The following is a 21,976-nucleotide window of genomic DNA, read 5'->3' on the forward strand; positions in this document are numbered from 1 at the left end:
TTTTCCCACATGACCCCATGCCCTGGGGCCACCTCTCGCCTTTTGAGACAGCTCACGCTATGGAGTGTGTATCTCTCTAAATAAACCTTTTCATTTTAAGAAAAAATATACGAATGCTAAATTTTCAATTGTTAAAGTAAAATGCAATCCTACGAAAATGACAGAATTGTGTTTTAAAAAAGCTAACGGCTTCGGTTTTTTAACTTAAATAACATTGAGTTCAGTTCTTCAGTTGCACGAACCACACTTCAAGTGCTTAATAGTCACATGTAGCTAGTGGCTGCCATGTCGAACTGTGCAGCTTGAGTACTGCTTGATAAAACTGATCTGTGCTTACATAAGTTCTACTGTTTCCAGCCAGATTCAGTGGCCACTTTTTACTAATTAAAAAAGACCATGAATATCTCACTGAACTCTTCCCTGCTTGAAAAACTTCTTCCTTGATTTCCATATCACAGCAATTGTCTTACTTTTCCCAGTCTAGCAGGTTATCTTCCTCATTGGCTCATTCATTCATTCATCAAATGTTTATTGAGTACCTACTACGTGCCCAGAAGCATTTCAGGTGTTGGTGATACAGCAGTGGGAATACAGAATATTCCCAGCCTTCATGGATATTAAATTCTGGCAGGCAGAAAGGAGACAAGACATAAATAATAGAAAATGTCAGATGGTAATAAGTAATATGAAGGTTAAGGGAGAAAGGGGAATACTGGAGTGGGGAGGCATTACTATTTTATACAAGGTGGTTGGGGACTGTCTTCTAAGTAGGTTGCTCACTGTGCAAGAACACCCATACAACCCTCTCCAAGCCATGCACTCTGGTGCAGGGCCATGTTTGCTAGAAGAAGCACTGTTTTCTTCATACACAGGTACTATCTGCCTTTAAGCCAAGTGCTTAAAAGATTGCACCCAGGGACTTCCCTCGTGGCACAGTGGTTAAGAATCCACCTGCCAATGCAGGGTACACGAGTTCGAGTCCTGGTCTGGAAAGATCCCACATGCCGCGGAGCGACTAAGCCCGTGCGCCACAACTGCTGAGCCTGCGCTCTAGAGCCCGCGTGCCCACGTGCCTAGAGCCCATGCTCCACAACAAGAGAAGCCACCGCAATGAGAAGCCCACGCACTGCAACGAAGAGTAGCCCCACTCGCCGCAACTAGAGAAAGCCCGCGTGCAGCAACGAAGACCCAACACAGCCAAAACTAAATAAAATAAAATAAATGTATAAAAAAAAAAGATTGCAACCAATAACAGGGTATCCCTTTTCTAATTTGCACAAAGACTGATAAGATGACGTTTGAGCAAAGACCTGAAGAAAGTGAGAGTGAGCTATGGAGATACGAGGAAAGGGAATTTCCAGTAAAGGGAATGATGAGTGCAAAGGCCCTGAGAGAGGGTTCAAGACACAAGGAGGCTAATGTAGCTGAAGCAGAGTGGGTAAAGAGAGATAAAGATGAGGTCAGAGGAGTAGCTAGGGGTCTGTCATGTAAGCCTCTCATTGTAAGGACTTGGTTTTTATTCTGAATAAGATGGGAAGATCAGATGGTCTTGAGCAAAAAAGTGACACGTTCCTGATATTTTAACAGGATGACTAGAATGCAAGCTCCATGAGGGCAGGGATTTTTTTTTCTGTCCTTTTTAACATTTTTTAAAACTGCTTACTCTTTCTTTCTTTTCTTTTCTTTTCTTTCTTTCTTTCTTTCTTTCTTTCTTTCTTTCTTTCTTTCTTTCGTTTGTTCGTTCGTTCGTTCTTTCTTTCTTTCATTTTGGCTGCACCGCGTCTTAGTTGCAGCACACAGGATCTTCTCTGTGGCATGTGGACTCTTAGTTGTGGCATGTGAACTCTTAGTTGCGGCATGCATGTGGGATCTAGTTCCCCAACCAGGGATCGAACCCGGGCCCCCTGCATTGGCAGTGTGGGGTCTTACCCATGAACTACCAGGGAAATCCCTAAAAAAATTTTTTTTGTTGTTGAAGTACAGTTGATTTACAATGTTGTGTCAATTTTTGCAAGATCTCAGTTCCCCAACCAGGGATTGAACCCGGGTCTCGTCAGTGAAAGCACAGAATCCTAACCACTAGGCCACCAGGGAACTCCCTTTTCTGTCTTATTTACTGCTGTATCCCCAGGACTTGGTACAGTGCCTGGCACATAACAAGCACCTTAAAATTTATTAAGTCAATCAATCTGATTCATTTTAAAAGAGTCACTTTGGCTGCTGTATTGAGACGAGAAGAGAGGGACCAGCTAGGAGGCTACTGCAGAAACAAAGGTGAAAGATAATAGTGAGTTGGACCAGGGTGGTAGCAGAGTAGGTACCAAATACCAAAGAGATATTGGAGACAATGAGTATAAACAATCCTTTCAAAGAGTTACTATATGAAGGGGAATAGTAATAAGGAGCTAGAGGGAGTTATGAGATCAAGAGAAGAGTTTTTAATTTTGCTATAGTTGTTTTGTAGATATGGGAGATACAAAGCATGTATGTTTGCTGTTGGAAATGATCCAGTAGTTGGCGGGGTAGGGAGGATCTGATAAAACAGTGGAGTGAAACCTTATATAAGCAAGAAAGATGGGATTTACTACATTAGTAACAGAAAAGAAGACAGAAAATCTAGGTACAAACGCAGGTACCACACCACAGATATGGTGAGAATATACAGAAGTTCTGTTTTGATTTCTATTATTTTCTAACTGAAAATAAGAATCAAAGTCATCAGTTGAGGGGAGGGCAGAGAAAGTGGGAAACAGTCTAGGAAAGTGAGTGAATTAGGGTCATGGTTCTCAAAGTGTGATCCCCAGACTAGCAGCCTCATTATTTGGGAACTAGTTAGAAATGTAAATTGGGGGGACCCACCCACTGAGTCTACTGAATCAAAAACTCTGTCCATGGCACTACAGTTTTAACTGTTTTAAGAAGACTTTCAGGGACTTCCCTGGTGGCACAGTGGTTAAGAATCCGCCTACGAATGCAGGGGACTCAGGTTCGATCCCTGGTCCAGGAAGATCCCACATGCCGCAGAGCAACTAAGCCCGTGCACCACAACTACTGAAGCCCGAGCACCCTAGAGCCCATGTGCCACCACTACTGAGCCCATGCACCACAACTATCGAAGCCCTGCCCTCTAGGGCCCGCGTGCCGCAACTGCTGAGCCCGCATGTTGCAACTACTGAAGCCCACGCGCCTAGAGCCCGTGCTCCGCAACAAGAGAAGCCACCGCAATGAGAAGCCCGCGCACCGCAACGAAGAGTTAAGTAGCCCCGGCTTGCGGCAACTAGAGAAAGCCTGCGAATGGCAACGAAGACCCAATGCAGCCAAAAAAAAGAGAAGCCTTTCAGATGATTCTGATGTATACTAAATCTTGAGAATGGTATAGGGAAATATAATGGGATTACAGGCTGAATTAAGAACCAACGTTAGTGATAAATTGGAAAAGAATTTGAAAAAAAAAAATTAAAATTAAAAAATGTAAGCACACACACACACAAAACAAAGCCCATGAGCTGCTGTCACTTGACACCCAGTGCAATTCTGTTTCTGTATTTCATGGTACAACATCAGATAGATAGTTCAAGCCCAACTGGGTAATTTAATATTACAGGGTCATGGGGCCAACCCTGATCTAACCAGTGAATGTTTTGGATTACTTGGATGAATAGAAATATGTTTTCATCTTAATTTGGGCTGTAAAGAAATTTGAAAGTTAAAAAACAAAAACAAGGTTAGTGAAACCATGATTAGTCACTTTTCCTCTCTAATTTGTTGTAGCTCTGTGCCTGAATTCCACACTCGGCTCCACCCCTTACTTATCTTTTCAGTGTCCCCGTTTCCTCTTCTATAAAAACAAAGTAATCGTAGCACTTAATTCATAGGGTGATGATTTAGTGTACTTGATTTCATGTTAAAAAAAATGCAGACTATGCTTGGCATATAGTAAGCATAAATATATGTTGGAGGGGCTTCCCTGGTGGCGCAGTGGTTGAGAATCTGCCTGCCAATGCAGGGGACACAGTTCGAGCCCTGGTCCGGGAAGATACCACATGCTGTGGAGCAACTAAGCCCGTGCACCACAACTACTGAGCCTGCATTCTAGAGCCCACGAGCCACAACTACTGAGCCCGCGTGCCACAACTACTGAAGCCCGCACGCCTAGAGCCCATACTCTGCAACGAGAAGCCACTGCAATGAGAAGCCTATGCACAGCAACGAAGAGTAGCCCCCACTCACCACAACTAGAGAAAGTCCGTGCACAGCAATGAAGACCCAACGCAGCCAAAAATAAATAATTTTTTTAAAACCTACATAAATTATAATAATAGTTGTCTATATTACTCTCCATTTTCAGCTTGTTTACTCATTATTTGAATAGCTCTTTAGAGACTGCAAACAATAGCTACTATTAAGCAAGTGCCCGCCACAAGCCAAGCACTGTATTACAAATTTTACCTGTATTATCACACTTATTCCTCTCAGTAACCCTATGAGTATTAGTACATTTTTATAGTTAAAATATATTCAGTAAGATTACCTTATCCGTTCAAACTCACAGATTAGCGAATAGCAGGGTTATAATCTAAATTCGGTTTTGTCTGACGCAGTCAATGCTGCTGCTCTTTGCCCTGCACTCCACTGCCTTTTCATCCATTAACCCATTTGCTGGGGGTTACTGAAGCTTGCATTCACTTCTTCAATGGATATTTATTGAAAACTGGTATAATCTAGGTCCTAGGGAAACAATGGTGAGCAAGATAGGCACAATATGACCTCATGGAACAGACAGGTGAATGGATTAATATCTTCCATCCTTAACTTCTGCAGTGTGGTATATGGAACTGGATAGCTGTATGTGACCTCTCTAAATTTCATTTTTCTCATTTAAAAGTATAAGCATCAGGGCTTCCCTGGTGGCGCAGTGGTTGAGAGTCCGCCTGCCGATGCAGGGGACACGGGTTCATGCCCCGGTCCGGGAAGATCCCATATGCCGCGAGGCAGCTGGGCCCGTGAGCCATGGCCGCTGAGCCTGAGCGTCCGGAGCCTGTGCTCCACAACGGGAGAGGCCACAGCAGTGAGAGGTCTGCGTACCACAAAAAAAAAAAAAAAAAAAAAAACGTATAAGCATCACGTCATGTATCCTCAATAAGCTGTATTCCCAGCAATCAATAAATGGGTACACATAAAAACTCAAAAAAAGCATATATAAGCAAATACATACATAATTACAAATAAAAATCACATGTTTATGTCTCTATTTATTTATTTATTTGGTTGCACCAGGTCTTAGTTGCGGGCTCCTTACTTGTGGCAGGGGGCTCCTTAGTTGCCACTCGTGGGCTCCTTAGTTGCAGCAGATAGGCTCCTTAGTGGCAGCAGGTAGGCTCCTTAGTGGTGGCATGTGAACTCTCAGTTGTGGCATGCATGTGGGACCTCATTCCCTGACCAGGGATGGAACCCAGGCCCCCTGCATTGGGAGCATGGAGTCTTATCCACTGTGCCACCAGGCAAGTCCCTATGTCTCCATTTAAAACATGATTAAAAGTAAGAGTCTCAGGAATTCCCTGGCTGTCCAGTGGTTAGAACTCCACGCTTTCACTGCAGAGGGCCTGAGTTCAGTCCCTAGTCGGGGAACTAAGATCCCTGAAAGCCGCTTGGTACAGGCAAAAAGAAAAAAAAGAGAGACTCAGCGATTAAGTAACTTTTGAAGATCACATCTAGGAAAAATAAAACAAACATGAATTACCTATTCTGTGTAAAATAGTTTGCTGGGCACTTTTACATATACTGTCATAGATGGTGGACCAGGGACTTCAAATCACCAAATCACCGTATCAGCAAACCACCCTGTTTCTGTCGTGGGAAACACACTTTGATTCTTTCTGCATTCTCCAGACTCGGAGCCTGAGGAGTCATCCATTCACAAATACTGAGCACCTTTCATATATGAAATGTGCAATACAAACTGCTGTGAAGAAAAAAAAAATTTTTTTAATGGTCTCTGTGGTCAAGGAATTTTTGAGCCGCCTAGGGAGAACTTTTTTTTCTTTTTAACACATATTGAGGGAAGTATACAATGATCAAAGAATGGTATATAGAATTTATTATCTCATTTGATCCCCAGGACCACCCTTTGAGGATGTACTATTATTATTTCTATTTTATAGAGAAGGAAACATAGGTCTGTAGACAGTAAGAAACCCTCAAGGTTTACTCAGCCAGTAAAGGGATTCCAACCCAAGTTCTGACTCCGTAAGACCAATTTCTGTAACACTCACTGTATATTGTACTGCAAACCCAGAAACTACAGTTCCCTAGGCAAGGAACCGACCCCGTATAGCAAGAGGGCAGTATATATAGAGAGAAAAAGCGAAGATGAAACTGAAAAGTTAGGCTGGGGCCCAATATAACGCTTGGACTTCTTTCTGCAAACTCTGGGGATACACTAAAGGTTTCTGAGTAAGGCAGAAACTACTGTGGTCTTCACGTAACAAAGTAACTTCTCTTGACACAGAAATTGCAGCTTGTAGAAAAATCAGTTTTACCACTTGCCTACGCGACCTTAGACTAATTTTTCTTTGGCCTCAACTCTCACAGCTAATTAAAAGAGGGCAATTCCGCATTGGACTATTATGGGGATTAAACGAGATAGCGCCTGACACAAGAGGGCGCTCGATAAACGTTGATTTTGCTTTTAGGTAGGAATAAGAATTCGGTCCTTTTTTTTTTTGAGTGGGTACACGTGATCTAGCAAACCAGACAGAATGAAAGAGCCTGGCTAGCTTCGGTCTGCCAGTTTTTACAGAAACCTCACCTGACCTCATCAACGTTTCCAGGGTTGTGATCCCACCTTCCCTCACTTCCCTGAATCCGCCAGTAAACCATGAAAATCTAACCCACCTCTAGTCAAGTCCCTAACCAGTCCTCGGACCGTTCAACCTACCCCGCCCTTCCCTCAGAGGACGCTCGCCGATGATATCATATTCACTTCAGTCTCCGAGAGGCCCTTCACTCTCTAGGGCCGCTCTAGGCTGCCGTTTCCAAGGCGGGCTCCGAAGCTCAATGGTTGCTGGGCGGGGCCGTGACGTCCTTGGCGTGGCTGCAGGGGAGGCCGCGGCGGGGAAAATGGCGGACGGAAAGGCGGGAGAGGAGAAGCCTGAAAAGCCGCAGCGAGCTGGAGCCGCCGGAGGTGAACATAACCCCAGCGTCGCGGGCTACGTGGGATGCTCTCGGCCTTTCTTTGAGCTCCCCTGGGTGGGGGGAGTAGGCCGGGGCGAGAAGGGCGGATCTGGCGCTCACCCGGCCAGGTGCTGGGCCCACACAAGCCCTGGGCACGCCCGGTGCGGCCTGCTGGCATCCGGGCCCACATCGCCTCCTTGCCGGGGCAGAGCCGGTCACTGTTCGTCACCTCCTGGCCCCAGCGGAGGCCCTGCTTCCGAAGAGAAGGGAGATGGGCCCCAGAAAGGGGGACCGAAGTCGGGGTGGGACTAGGAGTGGTGGTGTGGACGCAATCACACAAAACGCACACGGGCGCTCGCACAGTGCGAGTCACCGAGCAGTGGCCCCAGGAACTGGCCGCAGGCCGAGTTTCCGACGGTGCCGGCCTCTCAGTTACACCTAGGAGTTAGTTTGCTGCTCCCTTTTCACTGAGGAGGTGGACTACCCTGGCCTTTTTCTTTATTTTCAAGCCTAGTTCTGATCCTGTAATGGGATGGGTCAAGGCGATGGAGGGAAAGAGGAATATCTTTGCCTGCCTCCTGGTTTAATCTGCCGGGTCTAGGGTTACGGTTTGGTTGCCTTTCTTTGAACTGTCTGCCTTTTCTGTGCTAGGCTGTTGCCAGCTAACTGCACGCCAGATATTTAGGTGGCTAAATAGGCTAGTGTGACTCTTCCTGTATTTTGTTACGATGTAAACTCAGGTTACAGCTATCTTTATTCTGTCACCTCCACTCCTCTAAATTTGGGTCTTGTGCATTAAGGAAAAGAAACATCCGGTAATCTCTCCAGCCCTCCCGCCCCTTTGTCCTCACAAGGCTAGTGACTTAACACGTGCGAGCTGAGCATAATGTCTTTAGAACGTTTTAAGTACCACACTCTTAACTCTTCTTCACGTCTTATCCCTGAAAGTATTTAATATGAGAAAATACAGAAGATTAATAGTATATGAAGGCAACTGTTAGGACCTCCTAACAAGTTTAATGTGATTTGACTTGGAAACAAAAATTGAGAAAAGTGTAATGTTCAGTTACTTTGGACCCAGAAATTCCTTTTTAAAAAACACGTACGGTGCTATTAGTTGAGCCCAAACTCCTTTCCCTCTTCACACTCCCCTCCCGTCTTGTTTTTTGTTGTTGTTATTGTTGTTTTACTAGTAAAATAGTTTATGAAACAACAGTTGAAGCCATTTAGTGCTACCTCGTTAGCGATTTTTTTCGTCAAAAATTGTCTTGGAAATTATCAAGTAGAACTACATTTAAAAATTAGTAGTTTGAGGAAAAACAAAGATCTGTAGCCTGAAGAATCTTATCTGACTTTTAGACTACCTTTTAACTTTTAGAATGGGTTTCCAGCTGTCTTGACTGAGTATCTGAGATGTGTTTAATGTGAGCCAAAGTGTACCTTAAGGGAGTTCCCTGGTGGCTTAGTGGTTGGGATTCCAGGCTTTCACTGCCCTGGCCGGGGTTCAATCCCTGACTGGGGAACTGAGATCCCGCAAGGCGCGCCGGGTGGCCAACAAACAAAACAAAACAAATATACCTTAAGTGTCAGCATAGTTCCACTATATAATTTGTCCACCACCCTTTCAGTTAGGGATAATTTGCTCTGTAGTATGAATATTGATGTTTCTACTTTAGCATATATTTGTGAAGGGGTGATATAAAGTTATCTTTGCTAATTGTTATCAAAAATTATTGTCTCCTTGTTGGTGATTCAGAGTAAGTAATATCCCTTAATAACGTCTACATAATTTGCCTTGGGTGTGCCTTCCTTTGAAAGAAAATACTACTGTTACATGTAAACCATTTTTGCATGTCAGATATTTTTAATGAAATTGTACAAAGAAATCATAGTTAAAACATTCATACCATGGATATTGTTAAATTGATAATTTTACGGCAAATTTTTAAAACAGTATCAAGTTTTAAAATTTTTAAAACAGTATCAAGTTTGTCTTGGGGGACTTACCTAGAGATTATTCTGATTTTTAACTCCTATTGAACAGTCCAGTAAGTTGGAAATATAAGTATTTTTTAATGAGTTAACATAGTTAACATGAATTTATGTTAATAAGAGAAGCTACTTACTTGAAGTAAGTAAGTAAGGTGCTCTCACCTTAAAGAGAAGGGATGATATTAAGGGTAAGGTTTTAGGTAGATTTTTTCCCCCTCGCTTTGGTTAAATTTTTGTAGCTCCTTGAAATAAGTAGACGCTTTAGAGAAGAGCTATTCATATTGTAATCATGCCCACCTCAGGCTATTTTAAGTTATCTAAAACTACTTTAATGAAATTGACATTTATTGTGCCAGGAGGTTCTTGAATATGTCCTGTTAGAGAGATAGGTATGTACCCTTTTTTCAGTTGAAGAAGTTACCAGAATGCCAATGCGTCAAGAAGGGTATCCTTATGGACTTAAAACTTATTGGGTAATTTTTTTCAAAGTAAGGTACCTTTGTACTCCAAGGCCCACCTCTCCTCCCCAAAAATGCTAGTACCATGTGTAATTTGATTTCACATTAACTAATCTACACATTTTGTTTGCTTAGAATGAATACAAACTAAAGTAGTACATGTTGTATTTAAAGGAAAACACTTAATGGACTTTAAAACACTTAAGTGGTCTTGATAGTTTGCCTCTTCAGATGACAGAACCACGGATGTGAATAAAATTGAGTTGCTGACAGTTGATTACTTAATTAATGGTAGAGTAGTTTTCCCAACTCCCCTGTTCATGCTACATTTTTCTAGAGCATTCACTATAGAAATCTTCCCTAAGAATCATAGGATTGAACAGATAGTATTGTGTTTCATGTGTTAGCACATACTAGTTCAGTTAGTTGTCACACTTGATGTTGTTATTAATGTTATAGTAAGAATTATGTTTTTCACTTTTTGTCGTATTTATGCTTTGATTTTTCTAGATTCTTTGTTCCAGAATTATTTTCTGGGTAAAAGGAGACCTAGAATTAAGAAAAGATAGGTTTTAAAAGAACCAGAAATTTTGACTAATTATAACCCTTGAGTCACAGTTCAAAGAGCAGAGTTACACTAAAATCAAGACTAAATGTTCTTTATTCTATTTGTTTTGATGTTTTTCAGACTTTGTGTTTACACAGACTTGTGCATTTAGTATACAGATTGCTTCTATATGTAAATCCAGTGGCTTTTTTGTGTGTTTCTATATGCTCTGATACGTAGAGCCAGTGAGTTTCCAGTTTTAGCTGTGTGTCAGTCACAAAGAAGAAGTAGTTATTACTGTTTGGATTTTACTGTAAAATTCATACTTGATTAAAACTATACATGAAAAAAAAAACTATACATAGAATACAGAATAAAATTTAGCATAAATGCATTTAGTGGTAGACTGAAAAAATGTTTGCATAATACTGTCTTTTTTGTAAGAAATTCTAAATTGAGTTCTGTATTTCAAGTATTGAATAGCAATCTTACATTCTTCAGGTGCTTTTGTAATTTTATATCTAAATAAGTGAATGGCACCTCAGACAACTATTCCAGTGCTGTCTTTGCTTCTTAGGGAAATCCCAAAACCTAATCCTGCTTAATTTCTCCCCTACATTGTTATTAAAACTTTCACCTCTTGTCTAAAGGTAGTAAAGAGTTCATTTTATTTTCCTGTAAACAAAATAAAATGTTCTATTCAAAGTGCTTATTAATTTAGCTACCCCATCATTCCAAGACTATATAGATCGGGATCTATAACATCCCGTCTTTTAATTCATTACTTGTCAGTCTGTTTGATTTCCCCTTTTCTACCCATTCTAGCTTTTTGTCATGTTTTCTTAGCTGTTGTCAGGGCCATCCCTTAGAGAATCTTCTCTTTCTCCATAAACTATTCATCCAGTGTAGCAGAATACATTCAAAAGGTAAATTGGTAAACTTGGGAAAGAAAATAAAATATTTAATAATCAGCCAGCCTTCTGTCTTACCTCCCAGTATGTTTTTAAATAGGCTGCATGTGTAACAGGCCTAAGATATTCAAGTGAGAACTAATTTCATTTATTAATATAAAGAAGCAAAATTACTGAAAGACATCTTGCATTCCACATCTACATATGTATGTCTTCTGTTTGAAATTATCATTAGCTCATCTTTCTTTCATGAGAAAAAATAATATATAAACCTAAATATAGTTGTTGATATTAAGAGTAGCCTAAACAGATGTTAATCAAGCTTTGAGAGTAGAATGCAGTTACTCAAGAGGGGATGACCTTGAAGTCTTCCTTGAAGTTCCTTTCTAACTAAAAATTGTGAAATGTTCAGGAAGAACACATCATTCAAGAAGATTACTCCAGGCTGTACTAACACTGTAGTTTGGGTAATAATGGGCTGTTCATAACAGGGTACTTTGTATAACTAGTAGTACGTTATTGAAGAATATTAGACTTTTTATTAGTCAAATGTATTATCCTATGATGTGACTAACTGCCAGCAAACCAGTTTGTATAGAATTTATAGATCTTAATTTATAAAAAGAAAAATTCCACAAATAACTAGATTATTGTACAACTTACAGTGTTTAGTTGAAGGGTCTTACTTTTTGTGAACTCTATATTTATAATTTTAAATTGCTCTGTATTTTATGCTAGTTAATTCATGGGAGCCTCTTCTACTGCCACACAATCTCAGTTCCTGCTGTATACTCTAACAAACAGTGGAAGAGACTGTTGGGTTCAGTAGGTGACAACTGCAGAGGTATCTTCTTTATAACGATGCTTTTTGAGGTTGCTGCTCCCATCAATCTGCTCAGTAAAAATAGCTCATCTTGGTAAGTTGTTTCGACTTCACCAGGACCTGAAGAAGAAGCAGAAAAACCTGTGAAAACTAAGACTGTTTCTTCCAGTAATGGAGGGGAAAATTCCAGTCGCAGCGCTGAGAAGCGATCAGCTGAAGAAGAAGCTGCAGACCTCCCTACAAAGCCTACAAAGATCTCCAAGTTTGGATTTGCCATAGGTAGTCAGATGACAAAGAAAGCCTCAGCCATATCCATCAAACTTGGCTCAAGTGTGAGTTGTTATTTTATATATTTGTTATGGGTCTGAAAATTTGTTTTCAAAACGTGCTTTTATTGGATTATGATAAATTAAGTATACAAAGATGTATAAAAAGATACATTGGTGCATGAACTTATTACATGTAAGTATTTAAGAAATTAGTGGCTCTATATTCAAGAAAGGTCTGGATGAATTATAACTCAACAAAGCTGTTTTTAAGAAGGGGTTGGAATATGAGAAGGAACAACTATTATAGGGACTATATGATTTATAAAGTAATAATACCTTAAGATTTCCTAAGTTGAGCAAAACCTGAAAAATATTTTTAGAGTTTCAGTTTATTTTTCTTATCTTTTAATTCCAGTGATATTAAAAATAATATTTAGAAATCATTTATTTGTATTTTAAAAGATTAATGTTAGTAAGGTATTGCTTAATAAGAGCTTCCTGATTGCCTTACTTTGAAGCTATAAATGGACATTGAGTATTATAATCTATGATAGTAGTCCTTTACAGATCAACTTTTGATTCCTTGTTTTAAGATGTAAACCTTAAATTAATACTTATTAACCCTGGAGTATCTGGAAAGTATTTGAAGTATTAGATTGAAGCATATGAAGTTTAGAGATTTATCTATTTCTGATCTACAGAAGTGTTAATTTCATGTGGTTCAACTAAACAGATCTCTTTAAGAAAAAAAGTTACTTGAATAGTATATTGCTATTGGCTTTAGAAAATGGTTACATTCTTGTGTAAGGAGAATAATCTTAAAATTGCTTTTAAGTTGTTTGTTCATGTCTGTTCTGTGAAAATTAATGCTCAGTTGCCTGGATGCATACAGCTTGATTTCTTCATTAGATGTCATTCAAAGATCTTAAAAATATGATATGGATCAGATTCCTACTAGAGTCAGTGTGTTTGAGCTACACTAGTTTTAAAAAAGCTACCATTCCTCAGAACCCCTACTCCCACCCTATGCTGTTTTGCTTTTTTCCTTTTCTTCCTTTTTCTAAAAAATTTAGTGTGAACAAAAGACATTCAGCTTGTAACTTCATTACTTCATGACTCTTTTCCCTATTTGAGCTGATTCTTTTGGTTTAATATGTTTTTTATAAAGTTGCATAGGCCTACCTGCATAGATATTTACTTTTTTTGATAGTCATTAAACATGTGGTTCTCATGTACACTTCTCATACAGGTGTTCCCCTTGATAATAGATTTTACGGTACTTGAACACACCTCCTAAATCAGATATCCATATCCCTACTTTTGCTAAATCATTGACGTGATTTAGTAATTGCTGATCATTTTAGTTGGGAGGGTTATGCTTGAAAAGGCCTATTCAGTAAAACTTCAATCATTAGAAAACCAAAGCCCTTTTTTTCATAAAGTAAACCAAAGTGTAAACATAATCTTGGCAAAATGAGGTGTAGGATATGAAAATAGTTGAAGCTGTTGCTTTTGATTATATGATGTGAAAAGATAGACAACCAACAAATACTTACTTGTGTCTTATGTTTATGTACAACATCAAATACATGACATCTTTAAGAGTAAAGGATGCTTCTAGAGTCGCTATGCATAATTTCCAAATGAACATTTTTATTCAAAAACAAACATTATTTATAAAAAGTGTTTCTGTTATACAAGAAGGGATGGTTAATTTTGTTTCAGCAGTTCAGAGAAGGTTTTACTGGTGAGGTGATGCTAGAGTTGGCTTTAAGTGCAGGCAAGAGGCAAAGGGACATCTCAGATAAAAAGAGCTTCATGCAGGGCATTCCGTGGTGGTCCAGTGGTTAAGACTTTCACTGCCGTGGGCCCGGGTTCAATCCCTGGTCGGGGAACTAAGATCCCATAAGCCGTGCAGCACAGCCAAAAAAAAGACTTATGCAAAGGCAGTTTAGATGTGAAGCCACATGATGCATTCAGGAAATTGTTCATAGTTAGGAAGTGTTTGGTAGGCAAATGCAGGGATAGAAAGCCCCCCAAATAAGACCACAGGACCAAATCATAAAGGACTTGTACTCCATAATATAGTTTGGTTTTATTCTTTGGGTTCTAGAGGAGCCATGGAATCATTATAAAGAGTCTCGAGCCTTAAACAGATTTGCATTTTAGAAACATTACTCTGGTGCCAGTATAGAGAATTAGAGGAAAATAAATACAGAAGGTGGGGAGATGGTATTTCTAACAGCAGTTCAGGCAAGTAATGATAGGGGCCTTAGTGTTGGTAGTGTGGTAGTAAGCTGGGAAGGCAGGGGGGATTTAAGTCTGTTTAATAGAGATCTAGTTAACAGGACCTTACAATAAAATGTGCAAGTTGAAGAAAAGGTTTTCTGACTTGAGCACTTAATGAGCACTGCAGTACCCCTGGGAGCTCTAAGTGGTGCTGTCCAGTAGGCAGCTAGCTAGTAGAGAAAGATGAGTCTTCATATCTTTCTCAAGGCACACTGTGCTTAATTTTAATGTTACTATGGGCAGGTATTAATATTCATTTTCTCTTACCTGTACCAGGTACCTTTTAGCTAAGTGATATTAAATTATAGACCCTAACTAGAAAATCTTTGACAGGAGGAAAACAAATGGACATATAATTAATAAAGTAAAATCTACCCATTGATAACCCACATTTTCAAAAAGAAAGAAGATTTCTCCAATGTTTGTTCTTAGTTCCTTACTGTATGTTTCTATGAAAACATAAAGTTGAATCTTTGAAGATAAATTATTTTTGTCATTAAATAAGCCTGTGTAAACATCATATTATACTCTTTTTAATGTTTCTTCTTCAGAAACCTAAGGAAACCGTTCCAACTCTTGCTCCAAAAACCCTTTCAGTAGCAGCAGCCTTTAATGAAGATGAAGATGTAAGTTGATACCTGGTTTTGTTTGTTTTACTTTAACAAGTTCTTTAAGAAAGATGTTAGTGGCAAATTGTCAAGTTGTACTAATGGTACTAGTGAACTTTTTTTGCAGCTCTGAACAGTTGTTGTTTTTTAAATGACATCTGCAAAATCTGGATATTTCTTCTGTTTATTTAATTTGATTGTGGGATTATTTAAAATATTACTGACTTTGGGGGGGCAAGGAACTTAATCAAATCAACAGATGCTTATTATGAGTAATAATATATATGTGTGCTATGAAATATGTAGGATCCAAAAAAAGGAAAATTCAATACTGCTGTCTTCAATAATTTTTATAGTTGGAGTCTTCAGTGAGACATTATGCATGTGTTCAGCTTTAAAAAGCAGCTATAGTGCTTTCTTCTTGTATCCCCATGAGGAATAACAATAGTGCAGGTGATTCTGCCAGAAGATCTAGTCAATATGTACGTGTTCCAGAGTGGCGCAGTGGTTAAGAATCCGCCTGCCAGTGCAGGGGACACGGGTTTGAGCCCTGGTCCGGAAAGATCCCACATGCCGTGGAGCAACTAAGCCCGTGCGCCACAACTATTGAGCCTGCACTCTAGAACCCGCAAGCCACAGCTACTGAAGCCTGTGCACCTAGAGCCCGTGCTCTGCAACAAGAGAAGCCACTGCAATGAGAAGCCCGCGCACCACAACAAAGGGTAGCCCCTGCTCGCCGCACCTAGAGAAAGCCCACTTGCAGCAACGAAAATCCAATGCAGCCAAAAATAAATAAATAAATAAATTTTAAAAAAGATTAGGTAGCATTTTGGTTTGTACAGATTGTTATCAGGAAAGGACATTGTGGGAAGAAGGGGACAACATGTGCAGAAGTAGAGAGGCTGGAAATAGTAAGCACCTACATAATAGTAATGGCTTGCTTTGAATGCCTAACAGTTTGAATCTTTTCACACAACTTTATTTTATCCTCCATACATCCCTGTGAATTGTGTGATATGGTTATTCTTATTTTCCAAATGGAGAAATTAAGTGTGCATAAGTATTGTGCACAAGTGTTGAACTAGAACTGAGCTTTCTGGTTTCTTGTCCTATGTTCTTTGCATCATACGTTACTGTTTTCCCTGTTTTTAAAGAAATTTTAGACAGGTTCAGACAACACTGTTTCTGCTATATGATGGTAATGATAGGTAGGCATAAACTTGTCTCTTAGGTAAAAGAACACAGGCATCTAAAATCTGCATCTGGGACTTCCCTGGAAGTCCAGTGGTTAAGACTCTGCACTTCCACTGCAGGGGGCACCAGTTTGATCCCTGGTCAGGGAACTAAGATCCCGCATGACGCTCAGCATGGCCAAAAAAATAAAAGGAAATAAAATCTTCATCTGGTTCTTCCTTTTTCTGCAGCACATATTAATTAACCTTGGATATATATCTAAGCGTGAAATATATTGTACAAAGAGTGTGTTCATTTAGTTAATTTTGAAATTTAAAAATACTTTTTCAGTTGTATCTCTTTAGTCTCTTTTAATTTGGACAACTCCTGGGTTTTTCTGCGTATTTCATGGCGTTAACATTTTTGAAGAGTTCAGGCCAGTTAGTTTGTAGAACGTTCCTCAGTTTGGATTTGTCTGATGTTCCCTTATGATTAGATTCACATTCCTTTTGGCAGGCATACCACAGAAGTGATGCCAAGTTCTCAATGCATCATATCAGGAGCACATGTCAGTATATCCCATTACTGGCAGTGTTAACTTTGATCATTTAGTTAAAGTGATGTCTGCCAGATTTCTCTACTGTCAAATTACTGTTTTATCTTTTATAATTAAAATTTATCTTGTGGGGATATGTTTTAAGAATATGTGGAGGGGACTTCCCTGGTGGCACAGTGGTTAAGAATCAGCCTGCCAGTACGGGGGACACGGGTTTGAGCCCTGGTCCGGGAAGATCCCACATGCCACAGAGTAACTAAGCCTGTGCGCCACAACTACTGAGCCTGTGCTCTAGAGCCTGCGAGCCACAACTACTGAGCCCACGTGCCGCAACTACTGAAGCCCGTGTGCCTAGAGCCCGTGCTCCACAACAAGAAAAGCCACCGCAATGAGAAGCCCGTGCGCCTCAATGAAGAGTAGCCCCCTCTCGCTGCAACTAGAGAAAGCCCGCGCACAGCAACGAAGACCCGACGCAGCCATAAATAAATAAATAAAATTTAAAAAAAGAATATGTGAAAATACATAATTTCTTAAGTGTTCACTCATGAGTGTTAACATTCATTGATGATTCTTACCAGAATCAATTATTATGATGTTTGCTGAATGGTGATTTTTTTTCATTCTTTCATCCCTTCTATGTTTAATGTTTCTTACTGTAAGGAAGAGCTTTTATAAGTGTAGGCTCTATTCAACAGGTTATAATGCTCAAATTGTCTCAGATTTGACCAGTAGAAATCCCTTTAAGCTGGATCTTGGCAGATGACTGTGTAAAAAATAATATTTAGCTCACCAGTAACATTTATACTTAAAAAACATCTGAAAGACACTTGTCACATATCTTTTCACGAGCTGTAACTATGGAAAAGTAGTAGAGAATGAGCTTTCAAGATGTCTTTTCAGTAAAGGAGACATTTTTGAGAAGGAGCAATACAGTAAAATGGTTAAGAGCCTTTGCTTTGGCATCTAGCTGTTTTGTGACTTGGGACAAGTTAACCTTGTTTACCTTACCTACAAAATGTGAATGATGATACTCATACCCACCTTGTAGGATTGTTAGGGTTTTCAAAGACAGTGCATGTTAAAGCATTTAACACAATGTGTAGCTTCTAGTAAACAAATAGTTTTAGTTCTAGAATATCAAGTTTTTGGGGGGTTTTGTTTTTGTTTTGGGGGGTTTTTTTGTTCTTGTGTTTTGTTGGTTTGTTTTTTGGCCACGCTGCACGGCATGCAGGATCTTAGTTCCCCAACCAGTGATCGAACTCGCACCACCTACAATGGAAGCACGGAATTCTTAACCACTGGACCGGCAGGGGAGTCCCTAGAATATCGAGTTTTTACCAAATTTTTTTTCTTTATGCAGAATCAGCACACTAGAAGCATGAGGGTTTTATTTACTGTAGTTAAGATAAATGATTTTCTCCTTTCACCAAAATTTCAGACTTAGATATAAAATTTAGCATTATTGGTAATCAAGTGATTTTAATGTAGTTGACCCTTGACCAACACAGGTTTGAACTGCACAGGCCTATTTATATGCAGATTTTTTTCAGTAACGTGCTACAGTACTACACTCTCCCAAGGTTGGTTTAATCCTCAGGTGTGGAACCGTGGCTATGGAAGGTCAACTATAAAGTTACACACGGGGTTTTGACTGTGGCACTGTGGAGGCAGTGCCTCTAATCCTCCTGCATTGTTCAAGGGTCAGCTCTATCTACATGCAGTCATCTCTGTTTCTGTCTTACATTTTTCTCCAGAGTGAACCAGAGGAAATGCCTCCAGAAGCAAAGATGAGGATGAAGAATATTGGAAGGTATTATAATTTTTGTATAATATTGTAGAAAATTATAGTGAATTAAGAGCAAGAATAAATTGCAAATTGCACATAATCTATTAGTGTTCAAGCTTTTGTTGCATATTTGGGCAAAAGAGTTTTATTTTCTGAGATTACTCTCCTGGTAAAAGAAAATTAGTATTTTAAGAAAAGAAAAAATAATGATAATTTAATGCTATTTTTTTTCAGATACATGTAATCTAAATTTTTTCAAATAAACAGTTATGAGAAATGTTTCTGATACAAAATTTAAAAGTTTTTTTCAGGTATAAAAAAATGGCTTTCACTCATCTCACTTAAGATATTCCCACCACTTAATCTTGATTGTATGTGTCCCATTTTCCTTAGTAATTTAAATGCCAAATATAAAAAGAAGACAAAAACATTTAAAAATTTTCCTCCATTGTTTCTGTTATTGTGAAAATAACATAAATTTCAAGTTAACACGATGTTCAGTTTCCTGTCTTTGTATGTGTAAATGGATAACTTCGAGGCTAATAAGAAAGCTGGGCTTCAAAACAACCTATACTATATCCCCACTTCTACCAAATGTATATATTCTCCCAAAGAACTAAGTGCTGAGTCTTCAAGCATCAGTCTTCAGACTTCATCTGTGATTCAAACGGGAACTGTCCCAGTGGCTGTCTGCCTGCCTCCCTTTCGGACTGGGACCTAAAGTAAATACATCTGGCATTATAACCAAATCTAAACACCCAGGATACATATATCTTCATATATCTAAACATTTAAAACTGAAACAGGAGTTCATAAAATGACATCTTCTGTTTCATTTTTTATAAATGCTGATGGCAAGCCACCACCAAATTGATTTAATGACCCTGTTAATGGGTTACAAGCAACGGTTTTTAAAACTATGGTGGTTGCCACTATAGTGGTTGCTGCATATCAGAATCACCTTAGATGTTTGTTAAAACTACAGATTTACCTGGCTTCTCCTGAGGCCTACTGAATCTGAAATTTTAGGACAGGGTCTGTGTAAAGGGTATTTTTAAAAAGATCTGTAGAGGCTTCTGATGTTTGGCCTGCATTTATAATAGGTGCTAAACAAATGTGTTTTGAATGAGTTAAAAACATAGCCCGAAAATCATTATATAACATTTTAAATAAGTTTCCTTTCTTTTAACACAGGGATACACCAACATCAGCAGGACCAAATTCCTTCAATAAAGGAAAGCATGGGTTTTCTGATAACCAGAAGCTATGGGAGCGAAATATAAAATCTCATCTTGGAAATGTCCATGACCAAGACAATTAAATGATGTGTTTTGAAATTGGGGTATGGGGTGGGTGTAAAGTTAAAAGGAACAGTTTCCTTTTTTAAAGAATGGTATAAGACTATCTTTGGAGCCGCCTTTTTTTTTTCTTTTTCTTTTTTTAAAGATTGAGTGGTACACTAATAAATGAGAATTTGAAATTAGAGGTAATTTATGTTTTATATACAGATTTCAAGACATTTGCTAATTTTGTAGTTTCACGTGATTAGTTTCCAAAGGTTATAGATGATTAAAAAAATCATAAATGGTACCTTTCTAAGAATTGCATATTTTTTTAGACACAACTACTAGCACATTAAGAGGGAAGCAAAAAGTTGTCTATTTAAACTGTAGGCAGTTACTCTCTAACTTAACTCCCTTGTTAACCTAAAGTCTGGCTCCCAGGAACAGCCTTATAGAGAAGGGAGTATTGTATTGGGAGGAAAATGTTGCTGGACTATTGACTGAGAAAGTAAATTAGATAAAAATTAAAATACAGCTTTTTTTTTTCCTAATGGGCATTTGTTTTGTTTCGAATCATCATAAACTAGTTATTGCATTGCTATCAGTGGATACAGATGCTTAGCTCTTTAAAAAGAACATTTTAAAATTTTATGTAAACTGTTGAGTATTTAAAATAGCCCACTTCACTTTAAAGGGTCTTGTCTACCTTTGATAGTCTTCAAAGAACAACCATTTGCTACCAAAGTAAATCAGTATTTTGAATGTGCTTCTCTTGGTTTTTGTTATTAGCTAGTTCCTGTAAGTATTTCCACCAGATCTTCAGGCAAATCATAAGGAAGCTGTTTCTTTTAAAATAACAAACCACCACCAAAAATTTAAATGTACATAATAGTTAAATATTTGGCTGTTCTTATTTTTTAAAGGATATAAACACCAAAAAAAAAAGGCAACATTGTATGAAGATGGAAAATAAGAAAGATGCACTTTCTGTAACTTTATCAAAGCATTTATGTTACTAACTTGTGAAATCCAATTTGATTTGAACTTATTACAGGAATTCTTATTTAGCACAATAATATTGTTTCTTTTAACTGTATACATATTAACCAGTGGCCTCTTTAAAAGCACATTTTAGATACTGAAAATAAAAAGAAAGAAAATGCATCTTTAAACATATTTTATGGAATCTTTGACCACATATACTTTGTTAATCTTTGTGTTGTAGGATTGTGTTTATTTTGTATTTTTGTATTGTATATGAATTCTTTTTTTAATGTGACAGTTAAACACATCTTTAAAAGCATAGTCACACATAAAAGAAACATACAGTATAATGATTTCCTTGAAAACTCTTACAATGTTAGATTTGGAGGCAGCTTCATACTGTTTAATTGGTGATAACTACTCTCTGAGCTCTTTTAATAGGTAATAACTCCAGAGAAGCAGCCTGTATATATTCCTAATACTTTGTTCACTTGCATATGAGTTTAGAGTAAGCCCCAAGTAAAACAATGGAAATGTATATAGAACGATTAGTTCTTACTTACATGGTTTAATTATATCAAGATACATGAATTTAACTTGCTTTAACGTAGGCAAACTTCCCATTTTTGTTCATTTTAATGTTTATGTTGAAATAACATCCCAAAACGACTGAGATGAATGTCTTTACTAAAATACCAATAAATTTGTCCAACTCTATCAGTGTTCTTATTTTCTGTTACACTTAATTGTTGCTGGGTTTGTTTTAAACAAAGAAGAGACAGATGTTATTGGTGCTCTTGCCCAGATTGTTGGCCAGAGTAATGGGAGATTTTAAATTGCTCTTTGGAGTCTACCTAACTTAGCACATAGTTCTAGAACATTACAGTATCTCAGGTTAGAAAAAGACCTAGTCCAAATCCTCCCTCTCCTCTACTGCCAAAGTATCATCTATTAATGTGCTGTAGAAAATCCTGCTGAGGCATACCTTTGAAAATCCCTAAGTGTTAGAAGGTATTCTCTTACTTGTGTCTGCCATCCATTATCTCTAAATATTTTCTTAATGTTTATAATGCTGCTGCCCTATAGGTCAGGTGTGAGTAAATGAAAAGATCGAACTACATTTT

General features: G+C 38.5%; 1 protein-coding gene across 2 annotated transcripts; it reads left to right on the forward strand.

Annotated features, from left to right (window-relative positions):
- Positions 1–7,056: 7,056 nt before the first annotated feature.
- Positions 7,057–21,569, forward strand: PCNP (PEST proteolytic signal containing nuclear protein). 2 transcript variants are annotated; one of them, XM_027103804.1, is made up of 6 exons: positions 7,125–7,183; positions 11,820–11,998; positions 12,074–12,236; positions 15,014–15,088; positions 18,554–18,609; positions 19,780–21,569. In XM_027103804.1, exons 2-6 carry the CDS (start codon positions 11,943–11,945, stop codon positions 19,904–19,906), a joined length of 477 nt encoding a protein of 158 aa, XP_026959605.1. In that variant the 5' UTR covers positions 7,125–7,183; positions 11,820–11,942; the 3' UTR covers positions 19,907–21,569. The 2 variants fall into 2 exon arrangements, with proteins under 2 accessions (XP_026959594.1, XP_026959605.1); XM_027103793.1 differs by lacking the exon at positions 11,820–11,998 and having other exon boundaries at positions 7,057–7,183; positions 12,022–12,236.
- The last annotated feature ends 407 nt before the right edge of the window (positions 21,570–21,976 follow it).

Source organism: Aethalodelphis obliquidens, unplaced genomic scaffold (genome assembly GCF_003676395.1).
Source record: "Aethalodelphis obliquidens isolate GAN/ISIS:26980383/991018 unplaced genomic scaffold, ASM367639v1 scaffold1, whole genome shotgun sequence".
Lineage (NCBI taxonomy): Eukaryota > Metazoa > Chordata > Mammalia > Artiodactyla > Delphinidae > Aethalodelphis > Aethalodelphis obliquidens.

Bases quoted from the DNA above. Each gene is read 5' to 3' on its own strand.
- PCNP (XM_027103793.1), top strand. From the start codon at position 7,057: ATGGTTGCTGGGCGGGGCCGTGACGTCCTTGGCGTGGCTGCAGGGGAG. The intron at 15,089-18,553 runs GTAAGTTGATAC...ATTTTTCTCCAG, and splicing joins CCTTTAATGAAGATGAAGAT to AGTGAACCAGAGGAAATGCC. The intron at 18,610-19,779 runs GTATTATAATTT...CTTTTAACACAG, and splicing joins AGGATGAAGAATATTGGAAG to GGATACACCAACATCAGCAG.